This window comes from Rhinoraja longicauda, chromosome 1 (genome assembly GCF_053455715.1).
Source record: "Rhinoraja longicauda isolate Sanriku21f chromosome 1, sRhiLon1.1, whole genome shotgun sequence".
Lineage (NCBI taxonomy): Eukaryota > Metazoa > Chordata > Chondrichthyes > Rajiformes > Arhynchobatidae > Rhinoraja > Rhinoraja longicauda.
This window is the reverse complement of record NC_135953.1, coordinates 103,648,015-103,662,184: the sequence shown is the minus strand read 5'-3', so window position 1 is coordinate 103,662,184 and position 14,170 is coordinate 103,648,015. Positions and strand designations below refer to the sequence as shown.

The window sequence follows — 14,170 nt, the reverse complement described above, 5'->3', positions numbered from 1 at the left end:
ACAATTTTAAATGAGATTTAAATTAATTACATACTAGGGACAATTTACAATCTTTACCGGAGCCAATTAACCTACAAACCTGTATCTCTTTGGAGTGTGGGAGGAAACCAGAGCACTCAGAGAAAACCCATGCAGACACAGAGAGAATGTATAAAATGACGTACAGACAGGACCTGTAGTCTCTGGCACTGTAAGGCAGCGACTCTACCACTGAGCCAACGTGCCAAACTCGTATTGTTCAGCTCAAAAGGCAAATTACTGCGTGATTAATTTTGAATGATATCTTTGACCTTGAAAGCCCAACGACACAGTTGGTAGAGCCGCTACCTCACAACTCTCGTGACCCAGGTTCAATCCTGACCTCTGGACCATGTAGAATCCCTGTGATCTTGTTGGTTTTCCTCCAAAGACCCTAGGACATACATGGTAGGTTAATTGGCCAATGTTCATTTTGGAGTGGGAAGCATGGAGATGATGGGAATGCTGGGAGTTTAAGATAGAATTAACATAGGATCACTGTGAATAGGTGCTTGATGGTCAACATAGACTCAGTGCCTTTTCATCTCTGGCCTTGGCCCCTCTTTGTCTCTTTTCGTCCCCTTTTCTCACCCTTTTCTCAGCTTTTCATCTGCAGCCTTCGTTTACCCTCCTGTCAATCAACAGTTCAGTCTTTCTGCTGACTTGTTAGCACGCAACAAAAAACTTTTCACTGTACCTCTGTACACGTGACAATAAACTAAAGTAAACTAAACTAAAGGGGCAGTTTAAATGCTGTGAGACATAAGAGATTGCAGATGCTGGCATCTGAAGCACAAACAACTAAACTGCTGGAGGAACTCAGAGTTTCAAGCAGCATCTATGGAGGGAAAGGGATGGTCATCATGTTGGATCAAGACCTTGCATCAGGACAGAGTGTGGAGAGTGAAGGGAGCCAATGTAAAGGGGAGAGAGGGAGAACTGAGACAGGGGTCAGTAGGTGATAGGTGGACTGAGGACGGGTGAAGAATGATGGGTAGATGACGCAAAGGCTACTGGTGCTGGAATCTGATCAGCACGGAAGGCAAATAATGGGAACCATTGAGGGAAAGGGCAGATGGAACCAAATGGGGGAGTGGATCCGGTGGGTAAAATGGATGGGTAGTAGGTGGATGAAAGCAGGAAGGGGAGGAGGGTGGACATGGGCCTTTTGGGGGTGGGGACTGGAGGAGGCGATGTGAAAGGGATAAAAAATGGGAGAAGCAAAGATGGATCATAATGAGAGAGAAGGGTGAGGGGATGTGATATTGGATGTGACACAGCGCCAGATGTCAGAGTTATCACAGAAAGCATCCTGTCGGGTTACATCATAGCTTGGTTTGGGATCAGCTCTGCCCAAGACCACAAGAAATTGCAGAAAGTTGTAGATATAGCCTAGTCCATCACACAGACCAGAGTTCCCACCATTAACTCCATCTAAACTTCATGCTGCCTTGAAAAACAAGCTAACATAATCAACGATTTTCCCCCTCCCTCCCCCCCCCCCCCCCCCCCCCCCCCAGTCATCTCTTTTCCTTGCTCCCTTCTGGCAGAAGGTACCATTCTCTGGAATAGCTTCCTCCCCCTTGTTATCAAGCTTCTGAACGACCCTTCCTTAAGCTAGGGTACTGTCCTTTCACCTCCACCCCATTGCGGACATTGGACTTTGTCTGAGGAAATGACATGCTACAATGCTGAGGACTATATTCTGCACTCTGTATCTTCCCCTTTGTTCTATCTATTGTACTTGAGTTTGAACTGATTGTACTTATGTATAGCACATCTGATCTGCTTGCTTAGCATGCAAAACAAAGCTTTTCACAGCGCCTACATACATGTGACAATAATAAATCTAAACCCACTTAGCACCTGCTTCCCCTCTCTTGGCGTGACTGCTGAAAGTGTGATGGAAACTCACTTTACCAGTATAAATTCTGCTCCACTTCTAATGTGTCTTTTATTTGTACTGATTATTGATGATCTTCCAACGTACCTTACAGCAGATACTGGACTTTTCCTCTGGACCTGTAGTGCTACAATGCAGAAAGCTATACTCTGCACTCTGGTATATTTGCTCCAATAGTTGTGCTTGTGTATGGCTTGATTGTGTTCATTTTTAGTTTGATTTAACTGGATACCATGCAAACAAAAGCTTTTCACTGTATCTCGGTAGACACGACAACGATAAACCAGTACCAATACCAATAAAATATGCACTTAAAGATGAGCTGTGAGTTTGCAACAGCACCCATTGGATTTCATTGGAAAGGAAGATTTAGAAGGCAATTGTAATGTACCTCGATTGACTTGATTTTTCCCCACTGCTCAGGCTACATTGATGAGGAACAGTTTGTTGCATGGATATGGAGACTACCAGAGGATGCCGTGAAGTCAATTCTACACTTCCCCATTATACCAGAGGAAGTAATTGCTGCAAGTAAAGGCCAAGCATTTGATTCCACTGTAAGTCCTAACACCTCTTATGATGAGTTGCACTCATTGCTAATGCACAATGGCCACTAGGGCATCATGTTATTTACCTATATATTTTGAATGGGTATTTTTAAGACAGAGATTGACATATTCTTGGTTAGTAAGTGTGTCAATGGTTATGGGGAGAAGGCAGGAGATTGGGGTTGAGAGGGAAAGATAGATCAGCCATGATTGAATGGCGTAATAGACTCGATGGGCTGAATGGCCTACTTCTGCTCCTATGCGGGCGGCACGGTAGCGCAGCGGTAGAGTTGCTGCTTTACAGCGAATGCAGCGCCGGAGACTCAGGTTCGATCCTGACTACGGGTGCTGCACTGTAAGGAGTTTGTACGTTCTCCCCATGACCTGCGTGGGTTTTATAGACAATAGACAATAGACAATAGACAATAGGTGCAGGAGTAGGCCATTCAGCCCTTCGAGCCAGCACCGCCATTCAATGCGATCATGGCTGATCACTATCAATCAGTACCCCGTTCCTGCCTTCTCCCCATACCCCCTCACTCCGCTATCCTTAAGAGCTCTATCCAGCTCTCTCTTGAAAGCATCCAACGAACTGGCCTCCACTGCCTTCTGAGGCAGAGAATTCCACACCTTCACCACCCTCTGACTGAAAAAGTTCTTCCTCATCTCCGTTCTAAATGGCCTACCCCTTATTCTCAAACTGTGGCCCCTTGTTCTGGACTCCCCCAACATTGGGAACATGTTATCTGCCTCTAATGTGTCCAATCCCCTAATTATCTTATATGTTTCAATAAGATCCCCCCTCATCCTTCTAAATTCCAGTGTATACAAGCCCAATCGCTCCAGCCTTTCAACATACGACATTCCGGGAATTAATCTAGTGAACCTACGCTGCACGCCCTCCATAGCAAGAATATCCTTCCTCAAATTTGGAGACCAAAACTGCACACAGTACTCCAGGTGCGGTCTCACCAGGGCCCGGTACAACTGTAGAAGGACCTCTTTGCTCCTATACTCAACTCCTCTTGTTACGAAGGCCAACATTCCATTGGCTTTCTTCACTGCCTGCTGAACCTGCATGCTTCCTTTCATTGACTGATGCACTAGGACACCCAGATCTCGTTGAACTCCCCCTCCTCCTAACTTGACACCATTCAGATAATAATCTGCCTTTCTATTCTTACTTCCAAAGTGAATAACCTCACACTTATCTACATTAAACTGCATCTGCCATGTATCCGCCCACTCACACAACCTGTCCAGGTCACCCTGCAGCCTTATTGCATCTTCCTCACAATTCACACTACCCCCCAACTTAGTATCATCTGCAAATTTGCTAATGGTACTTTTAATCCCTTCGTCTAAGTCATTAATGTATATCGTAAATAGCTGGGGTCCCAGCACCGAACCTTGCGGTACCCCACTGGTCACTGCCTGCCATTCCGAAAGGGACCCATTTATCCCCACTCTTTGCTTTCTGTCTGTTAACCAATTTTCTATCCATGTCAGTACCCTACCCCCAATACCATGTGCCCTAATTTTGCCCACTAATCTCCTATGTGGGACCTTGTCGAAGGCTTTCTGAAAGTCGAGGTACACCACATCCACTGACTCTCCCTTGTCAATTTTCCTAGTTACATCCTCAAAAAATTCCAGTAGATTTGTCAAGCATGATTTCCCTTTCGTAAATCCATGCTGACTCGGAACGATCCCGTTACTGCTATCCAAATGCTCAGCAATTTCGTCTTTTATAATTGACTCCAGCATTTTCCCCACCACTGATGTCAGACTAACTGGTCTATAATTACCCGTTTTCTCTCTCCCTCCTTTCTTAAAAAGTGGGATAACATTTGCTATTCTCCAATCCACAGGAACTGATCCTGAATCTATAGAACATTGAAAAATGATCTCCAATGCTTCCACTATTTCTAGAGCCACCTCCTTAAGTACTCTGGGATGCAGACCATCAGGCCCTGGGGATTTATCAGCCTTCAGTCCCATCAGTCTACCCAAAACCATTTCCTGCCTAATGTGGATTTCCTTCAGTTCCTCCATCACCCTAGGTTCTCCAGCCCCTAGAACATTTGGGAGATTGTGTGTATCTTCCTCAGTGAAGACAGATCCAAAGTAACGGTTTAACTCGTCTGCCATTTCTTTGTTCCCCATAATAAATTCCCCTGCTTCTGTCTTCAAGGGACCCACATTTGCCTTGACTATTTTTTTCCTCTTCACGTACCTAAAAAAACTTTTGCTATCCTCCTTTATATTATTGGCTAGTTTACCCTCGTACCTCATCTTTTCTCCTCGTATTGCCTTTTTAGTTAACTTTTGTTGCTCTTTAAAAGAGTCCCAATCCTCTGTCTTCCCACTCTTCTTTGCTATGTTATACTTCCTCTCCTTAATTTTTATGCTGTCCCTGACTTCCCTTGTCAGCCACAGGTGTCTCTTACTCCCCTTAGAGTCTTTCCACCTCTTTGGAATAAATTGATCCTGCAACCTCTGCATTATTCCCAGGAATACCTGCCATTGCTGTTCTACCGTCTTCCCTGCTAGGGCCTTCTTCCAATCAATTTTGGCCAGCTCCCGCCTCATGCCTCTGTAATCCCCTTTGCTATACTGTAATACCGACACTTCCGATTTTCCCTTCTGCCTTTCCATTTGCAGAGTAAAACTTATCATGTTGTGATCACTGCCTCCTAATGGCTCTTTTACCTCTAGTCCCCTTATCAGATCAGGATCATTACACAACACTAAATCCAGAATTGCCTTCTCCCTGGTAGGCTCCAGTACAAGCTGTTCTAAGAATCCATCTCGAAGGCATTCTACAAACTCTCTTTCCTGGGGTCCATTTCCAACCTGATTTTCCCAGTCTACCTGCATGTTGAAATCTCCCATAACCACCGTAGCATTACATTTTTGACACGCCAATTTTATCTCCTGATTTAACTTGCACCCTAAGTCGAGGCTACTGTTTGGGGGCCTATAGATAACTCCCATTAGGGTCTTTTTACCCTTACAATTTCTCATTTCTATCCATACTGATTCAACATCTCCTGATCCTATGTCACCCCTTGCAAGGGAATGAATATCATTCCTTACCATACAGCAAAATAAATCTATTTTTATCTGATTAAATCGGGCATCGTATTTGTGTCTCATTTTCTCCCCAGTGAAATTGTGAACCATAATGTCCTTTTCAGTCTTTGCATCCTTGGTAACAACTGGACAATTCAAGGTGCCTGGGGTTTTAAGTTACACCGAGGGAGTTCAGAGGAAATTTGCAGAGAGGATTCTGAGGCTTCACTTCAGCACAAAGGGATCTGAGTGCTGCTGGTATTGTTGTGTCTGGAGGAGATGTTACACTGAGGCCCCATCTTCCCTTGCAGGTGGCTCCCTCCAAAAGTGGCAGACATGTCACTGGTTCCCTGACCAATATTCCTTTCACACCCATTGGGCGCCGCGGTGGCGCATCGGTAGAGTTGCTGCCTTACAGCACCAGAAACCCGGGTTCGATCCCGACTATGGGTGCTGTCTGTATGGAGTTTGTACGTTCTCCCCGTGACCGCATGGATTTTTTCCGGGTGCTCCGGTTTCCTCCCACATTCCAAAGACGCGCGGGTTTGTAGGTTTATTGGCTTCTGTAAGTTGTAAAATTATCCCAAGTGCATAGATCAGTGCTAGTGTATAAGGTGATTGCTGGGCCAAAGGGCCTGTTTCCACGCTGTATTTCCAAAGTCTAAAGTCTAGAGTGTAAACCAACATGGCAATAATGCAGATTATCTACTCGTTGCCTCGAGGCCCTGTGTGGTCTTGCCTCAGCGCTTCATGAAACGGACTCACTACCATCTTCTCAAGAGCAGTTAAGGTGCATAATAAATATGGGCTTTACCGGTAACACCCACATCCCAAAAAATAAGTTCCCCAAGTTACATAAGGATTGCATTTTTGAGAACTGTCCTTAAACTGAATATTCTGCAAGTTAGACATGAATGCTTTCCCCCAAAATCATAATGTGCACTCTTTAGTCTCAGGGACTGATTTACAAAGGGTAGACTGGGGAAAGTCAGTGTAAGTGATAGAAATTGTTACCAGCAAGCAAATAAAGACGTAAAATACTCGACTAACTCAACGGGTTATGCAGCGTCTCTGGAGAACATGGATAGATGTTGCTTCGGGTCAGAACCCTTCTTCAGACATTGAAGTCAGGGGGAGGGGGGGGGGAGAAAGCTGGAAGAGAGGAAGGGCAGGACAAAGTCTGGCAGGTAATAGGTTGATACAGGTGAGGGAGTAGGGGGGATTAGAAAATCAGATGGTTGGACAGAGGCCAGAGATGAAAGGACAGAAGGTGTGAGATGAAAGGTTTGAAGTAATGTGAATTGTGAAGCCAGAGGAAGGAAAGTCGGTGGAACGTGAGGGGGAGAGGAGAATTCGGTGCGCGTTCAGGTGGGGTACATGGGAAACTCAGGAGGAGGGGGGTGTGGGTGAGGGAAGGACTGGTTGGGTGGAAAGAAGGGAAGGGGGGCACCTAAAATTGGAGAATTCAATGTTCATACCATCGGTTTGTAAGCTACACAAGCAGAATATGAGGTGCTGTTCCTCCAGTTTGTGTGTGGCCTCACTGTGGCAATGTGAGAGGCCCAGGACAGAGAGGTGAGTATGGGAATGGGAAGAGGAGTTAAAAACAGTTAGCGATCAGGAGATCCAGTAGGCCTTGGCAGCCCGAGCACGTGTCTGGCGAAACGGTTGCTGAGTCTATACTTGGTCTCCCCATACTGTGACAAGCGTTTGTCTGACTGAAATCAAGGTGGATAATGGAGATGCTGATCTGTGAGAAGACGATAGGCAGTTTAAGAAAGGCAAGTTTGGGCTAACGAGAGGTGCCTCTGGTTCATAATGTTTGATCCTACCTGAAGAAGTGTTGTGAAAAGGCATGAGCTTTTTTTTGTGGGTGACCTCTGCATGTTGAAGAGATAAGTTTCAGTTTTAGTTTTTAGTTTTAGAGATAAGCATGGAAACAGACCCATCGGCCCACTGAGCCCATGCTGACCAACAATCACCCTTACACAAGTTCTATGCTATCCCACTTTCACATCCTACACACTAGGGCCAATTTGCAGAAGAAAATTAACCTACAAACTTGCATGTCTTTGGAGTGTGGCAGGAAACCAAAGCACCCAGACAAAACCCACGCGGTCCCAGGGAGAACGTACAAACTCCGTAAGGGCAGCATCTGTAGTCAGGATCGAACCTAGGTCTCTTTTGCTGTAAGGCAGCAACTCTACCGCTGTGCACTGTGTCGCCCAATGAGTACTCTAACTGACAACAGAGTCTGGGAAAATTTGCATTTGTTGGAATTTGCATAAGTCTTGTCTTCCAAAAGCCGTCGTGCCCCTGTAAATAAGAATAAGTACATTCTTGCTGGATGTGAGTCAACAGTGTCATACAGTCTTATAGCGTGGAAATGGACCCTTTGGCCCAACTTGCCCACACCAAACAACATGTTCCATCTACACCAGTCCCACCTGCCTGCATTTATCCCATATTTATATAAAAGTATCCAATTCATGTACCTGTCTAAATGTTTCTTAAACGTTGCGATTGTACCTACCTCAATACCTCCTCCGGCAGCTCATTCCATACACACACCACCCTTTGTGTGGGAAAGTAACACCTCAGGTTCCTATTAAATCTTTCCCCCCTCACCTTACACCTATGTCCTCTGGTTCTCAATTTCCCTACGCTCGGCAAGAGACTCAGTGCGTCTACCCAATTTATGCCTCTCATGATTTTTGTACATCTCTATAATCATCCCTCATCCTCCTGCTCTCCAAGTGATAGGGTCCAAACTTACTCAACCTTTCCCTATAGCTCAGGCCCTCGTGTCCTGGCAACATCCTCATAAATCTTCTCTGCACCCTTGCTAGCTTGACAACATCCTTCCGAAAACATGGTGCCCAGAACTGAACAAAATACCCTAAATGCAGCCTCACCAACGTCTTATACAACTACAACATGACCTCCCAACCTCTATACTCAATACTCTGACAAACGAGCTGGTCACAAACTTTTCAAATCCTCAGATGAATCTAAGTATGACCCTACAACCAAAGATCTGCTTGTTAAATTTAGAGGGTCGTGCAATATTAATGCAGTGAGACTGGGAATCCAACTGAGCAAGAATTAGCAGCAACGTATTTTTAGGCTTTCACTTGGTTAACGTGGCTGGCATTCTTTGGAAATCAAAACAACAAAATGACCTATTGACGAAGGGGCAGTGCATTGGTGGAGTTGCTGCCTGAGATTGCCAGAGACCCGGGTACAATCCTGACTGCGGGTGCTGTCTGTACAGAGTTTGTATGTTACCCTATGACCATGCGGGCTTCCTCCCAGTGCTCCGATTCCCTCCCACGTTCCAAAGACGTACAGGTTTTTAGGTTAATTGGCATCTGTAAAATTGTAAATTGGCCTTAGTGTACGGGGATCGCTGGTTGGCGTGGACTCAAACGTAAAGCCTACTTCCAAGCTGTATCTCTGAACTGAACTGAACTAAGCTTCTTTCATATCATATATATATTCAGCCGGAAACAGGCATTTTCGGCCCTCCAAGTCCGTGCCGCCCAGTGATCCCCGTACATTAACACTATCCTACACCCACTAGGGACAATTTTTACATTTACATTTACCCAGCCAATTAACCTACATACCTGTACGTCTTTGGAGTGTGGGAGGAAACCGAAGATCTCGGAGAAAACCCACGCAGGTCACGGGGAGAACGTACAAACTCCTTACAGTGCAACACCCGTAGTCAGGATCGAACCTGAGTCTCCGACGCTGCATTCGCTGTAAAGCAGCAACTCTACCGCTGCGCTACCGTGCTTTCTTTAAAACATGTTATTTGACACATTGGTGAATACTGCCTAGTAACTAATAACTAGATTTGTTACCAACTGTGCTGAGGTGGGGGAGGTGTGTGGTGGTTGTGTGCAGCATCATTAATGATAAATGTGTCTTGGCCTGAACAGGTTTAGAATTACACTGGACTAGATACTTGTGTGCGTGTCTGTTTTTTTTTAACTTTCCAAGCACATTGTGGCACTACATTAAGAATTCTGTAATAAATTTTATTTCAATATATCACCTATCGTCAGTGGAATCGTCAGTCATCTCTCTTGGTTATAATTTTAACTGCTTTTCCTTTTTTCTCAAGAGTATTTCCTTTGGCAATACATTCTCTGCTTAATTTTTGTCAGATGTAAGTTCCCTGTTTAGTTGAGAGGGGCAAAGTTTAAAGGAGATGTGCGGGACAAGTGTATTTCCACAGAGGGTGATGAATCCCTGGAATGTGCTGCCAGGGGAGGTGGAGGCAGATAAGACAAGGATGTTTAAGAGGCTTTTGGACAAGGATATACAGGGAATGGAGCGATATGGATCACATGCAGGCAGATGAAATGAGTCTAACTTGGCATCATGTTTGCACTGACATTGTGCGCCTATTCATGAGATGTACTGTTCTCTGTTCTACATCCTATGTTTAGTTAAACCCAACACGGTGAATCTGAAGGATCCGGGGAAGCGCTGGGCAGGAGCAACATTAACTCTATTACAATGCCACACGATTGCAGCATTTTCTATAAAATCCAATGCTGAGCATTTACTGGCCTTCTTACATGAACCTCGGAGAGCTGTGCACCTCTCCCAGTGCTCTGGTCAAAGTAATCCCTCAACGACCACATAAAACAGATTACTTGTTCTTTTATGGAGTGGCTGTGAACAAATTGGCTGGTCTGTTTGCCTCTTTTGGATTATGGGGTGGAAATTCATCCTCAGAGAATTAAATGGAAAGAAATGTTATAAGTGGACTACAATATGCAGCTGGTATTACCATGTGCATTTTACACGCACCGTGTGTAATATACATTCATTTGCTGCTCACGTGAAAAGAGACAGACGAAAACAATATAGTTATTGAACAAACTCGTGCTATATTAAACTGCACTATCGGGATATTGAGAGTGTATTGAGAGCCATTACAAGTTAGACATAGACCATAGACCATAGACCATAGAACAGCACAGGAAGGAGCCCCTTGGCCCCCAATGTCCATGTCAAACATATTGCCAAGTTAAACTAATCTTCTCTGCCTGCACGTGATCCATCTCTCTCCATTTCCTGCATATCCATGTGCCGATGCAAAAGCCTTTTAAACATCAGTATTGTATCTGACTCCACCACCACCCCAGCCAGTACACTCCAGGCACCATCCGCTCTCTGTGTAAATATTTACCTTGCATATCTCCTTTAAACTTTGCTCCTCTCACTTAAAGCTATGCCCTCTAGCTCAAATTACCCTGCAAATATATTCACCTGCAGTGTATTGGAACAGGTGGCACTGTGTTACAGCACAGGAACAAGCCATTCAGCCCACAATGTCTGTGCTGAACATAATGCCGAGAACAACTGGTATGTGCCTGCACATAATTCATATCCCTCCATTCTCTGCGCGTCCATGTGCCTTTCCAAAATGCTCTTAAATGGCCCCATCATACCTGTCTCCACCACCACCCCCAACAGCACATTCCAGGCACTCACCACTCTGTGTAAAAACTTGTCCCGCACATCTCCTTTAAACTGTGCCCCACGCACTTTAAAGCTGGGCCCACTTGTATTTGACATTTCCATCCTGAGATAAAGATTCTGATTGTCAGGTCTCCCCTCTAACTCCAGTTTGCCAGAGAGAACAATCCCAGTCTCCCCGTAGCTAATACTTCCTAATCTAGGTATCATTCTGGTAAACCTCCTCTGCACCCTTTCCAAACCCTCCGCGTCCTCCTGTAAGCAACTAGAATTGCATGCAATAAAGATGACAGTGATGTAACATTTGAAACATAGATGATGGACACAAAAGAAGAAAGAAGAAGATCCAAAAGCAACCTAACCAAAGTCCTAGACAGCTGCACCATGACTTCCTGACTCTCCTACTCAATGCCCCGACTAATAGAAGCAAGCAGACCGTATGCCTTGTTTACCACTCTATCTACTTGTGCTGCCACTTTCATGGAGTTATGAACTTGTATTTTATGCACAAAGTTTTATTTAATTTAAACTACGTTCAGGAGGAATAAGACTGGATTATGAACGTGAGGGTCAGCAATGAACTCTGTGTCCTTGCTTGTTTGTTTTAGGATGTTGCAACTGTGGAAGAATCCTCAGCGGTAACAGACAGGCAGCTTCTGCAGATTGCCAGTGAAGTGTCAGGTCGAAAGAGAGATTGGAGGCTTCTGGCCAACAACCTGGGATTTCTAGAGCAGGAGACCAATGTCTTTGAAGAGCAACATTCAGAGGACAATCAGCAGGTAACAGAGGAAAAGAGATTCTGTAACTTGATAAACCTACCCACTGTACGACAATGATCTGTAAAAAGTGCACTGCTCCTCATTTTGGAAGCAGTAGAAATCTGCTTCCAGTGTTTCGTTTAGCCTCAACCGAATTGGCCTTCTCGATACGATGCGGTTCGATACGATAGGACTTTATTTATCCCAGGAGGGAAATTGATCTGCCAACAGTCATAAAACACAAGATACATGAAACATGAAATGAAAGTGACGAATGGAAAGGCTTGGGGGAAGATTTGGAGGGGGGGTGGGATTCAGTCTCAGTCTACCCCACGACAGAAGGGGGGAGTTGTACATTTAAAGTTCTCAAGGTTGCGATCATGGCACTGGGTGTCACAGTAAACAAGTATCAGGGTGGTGGTGCAAGTTTAGTTTCGGTTAGAGACACAGCATGTAACCATGTCCTTCGGCTGACGGAGTCCACGCCGACCAGCAATCACGCTGTACACGAGCTTGATCCTATACACTAGGGACAGTTTACACTTTACAGAAGCCAATTAACTTACAAACCTGCATGCCTTTGGGATATGGGAGAGATCCCAAGCTCCTGGAGAAAGTCCATGTGGTCACGGGGAGAACGTACAGATATCCATACAGACAGCACCCGTAGTCAGGATCAATCCCGGGTCTCTGGCGCTGTAAGGCAGTGACTCTACTGCTGCATCACTGTGCCACCCACAAAGTGGGCAGCATCATCGGGGACATCCTTCAATGAGAGGGATTCCTGACATTAATGCGAGGCGGGTTTTGTGATTTGCAGATCGTGGAGATGTTGCGGGCGTGGCTGAGGAAGACAGAGCTGCTGAGTGGAGCCCCCACACTACAACGTGCCCTGCGTGATAGCGGCAACACAGACATAAGCAACGAGGTATTCCAGCTCAGCTTCTGATGCTGGTGGAGCAGCAGGCATGATCCCAGGGACACGATGCCAATCGAGAGCAATTAACCAGCTAAAGTGTACCGAGGGACGATGGAAAATGCAGTCTTTAAATACTCAAACCTCATGGTGTGTCTTCAGTTGCAAGCAAAAGGTTAGTTTAGTTTAGTTTAGTTTATTATTGTCACATGTACCTGAGGTACTGTGAACAGCTTTTTTGTTGCGTGCTATCCAGTCAATGGAAAGACATGATTACAATCAAGCTGTCCACAGGGTATGGATACAGGCTAAAGGGAATAAAGTATGGTCCAAAATAAAGTCCAGCAAAGTCTAATTAGTATGGTATGTAGGTTAATTGACTGGGTATATGTAAAAATTGTCCCTAGTGTGTGTAGGATAGTGTTAGTGTGCGGGGATCACTGGGCGGTGCGGACTTGGTGGGCCGAAAAGGCCTGTTTCCGCGCTGTATCTGAAATATGAAATAAAATAAATATAAAATATGAAATAATTAAAGATAGTCTGAAGGTCTTCAATGAGGTAGATGGTAGCTCAGGACTGCTAATTCAGGGTTAGGCCAGGGTTCTGAAAATCCTTAAACCTGTAAAAAAGAAATCAAAATAATTAAGGTTTTAAAAGGCCCAGAATGCAACTTAAAGGGTGATTTGTGATTTTGGTTTTGGGGAGGAATTACTTACATTCCTTGTTATCAATAAGAATAATAAATGCCCTACCTTACCTGTCTCGTTTCCTTTCTCCTTCGTTTGACTTTTGTCTCTGGGTCTTTTTATTTGATAATGGGTAAAATGGTCTGGTAACTAAATATTTGGATGTGCCAGTTAGACCATCCATTCAGATGGAGTAACTCAGACTCGAGACCCGACCCGAAACATCACCCATTCCTTCTCTCCAGAGATGCTGCCTGTCCCGCTGAGTTACTCCAGCTTTTTGTGTCTACGGTTTAAACCAGCATCTGCCGTTCCTTCCTACACAGACCATCCATTTAGCTAATTAAGGGAAGCAAGGAAACAGATGTTGGGAAAGGTGGGACAGAAAGATTTGGTATTGGTATTATATAGTCATTGGGACATACAGCATGGAAACAGGCCCTTCAGCCCACTTGTCCATGCCAACCAAGATACCCCACATAGTCCGTCCCACCTGCCTGCATTTGACCCATATCTCTCTATTCTGTGGATGAAAAATGTTTCCTTCACAACTTTATCAATGTGATGGGATCCTTTGCTGAAGTCAAATAGAACCACAGATACTCCCTGACTTACGCAATATCCGACTTTCGTAAACTCGCACTTACGTAAACAATTCCGTACTCAGTCCCTAGTGCAATGAAGGTAGTTTGTAATTTCTATAACAATGTACCATCACTCACGTTTACATCTGAAACAAGCCAGCAATGGCAGAAGTACTTACCCTG

At 44.9% G+C, this 14,170-nt stretch overlaps 1 protein-coding gene across 1 annotated transcript; it reads left to right on the top strand.

Moving 5' to 3' along the window:
- The first annotated feature begins 872 nt into the window (after nucleotides 1-872).
- On the top strand, nucleotides 873-13,269 carry LOC144592469 (uncharacterized). The gene is made up of 4 exons (XM_078397100.1): nucleotides 873-936; nucleotides 2,345-2,478; nucleotides 11,652-11,822; nucleotides 12,622-13,269. The coding sequence occupies exons 1-4, from the start codon at nucleotides 873-875 to the stop codon at nucleotides 12,748-12,750; spliced, it is 498 nt and encodes a 165-aa protein (XP_078253226.1). The 3' UTR covers nucleotides 12,751-13,269.
- The last annotated feature ends 901 nt before the right edge of the window (nucleotides 13,270-14,170 follow it).

Coding starts and splice junctions, on each gene's coding strand:
- LOC144592469 (XM_078397100.1), top strand. CDS start 873: ATGGTCATCATGTTGGATCAAGACCTTGCATCAGGACAGAGTGTGGAG. Junction 2,479..11,651: donor GCCAAGCATTTGATTCCACT/GTAAGTCCTAAC, acceptor TGTTTGTTTTAG/GATGTTGCAACTGTGGAAGA. Junction 11,823..12,621: donor ATTCAGAGGACAATCAGCAG/GTAACAGAGGAA, acceptor TGTGATTTGCAG/ATCGTGGAGATGTTGCGGGC.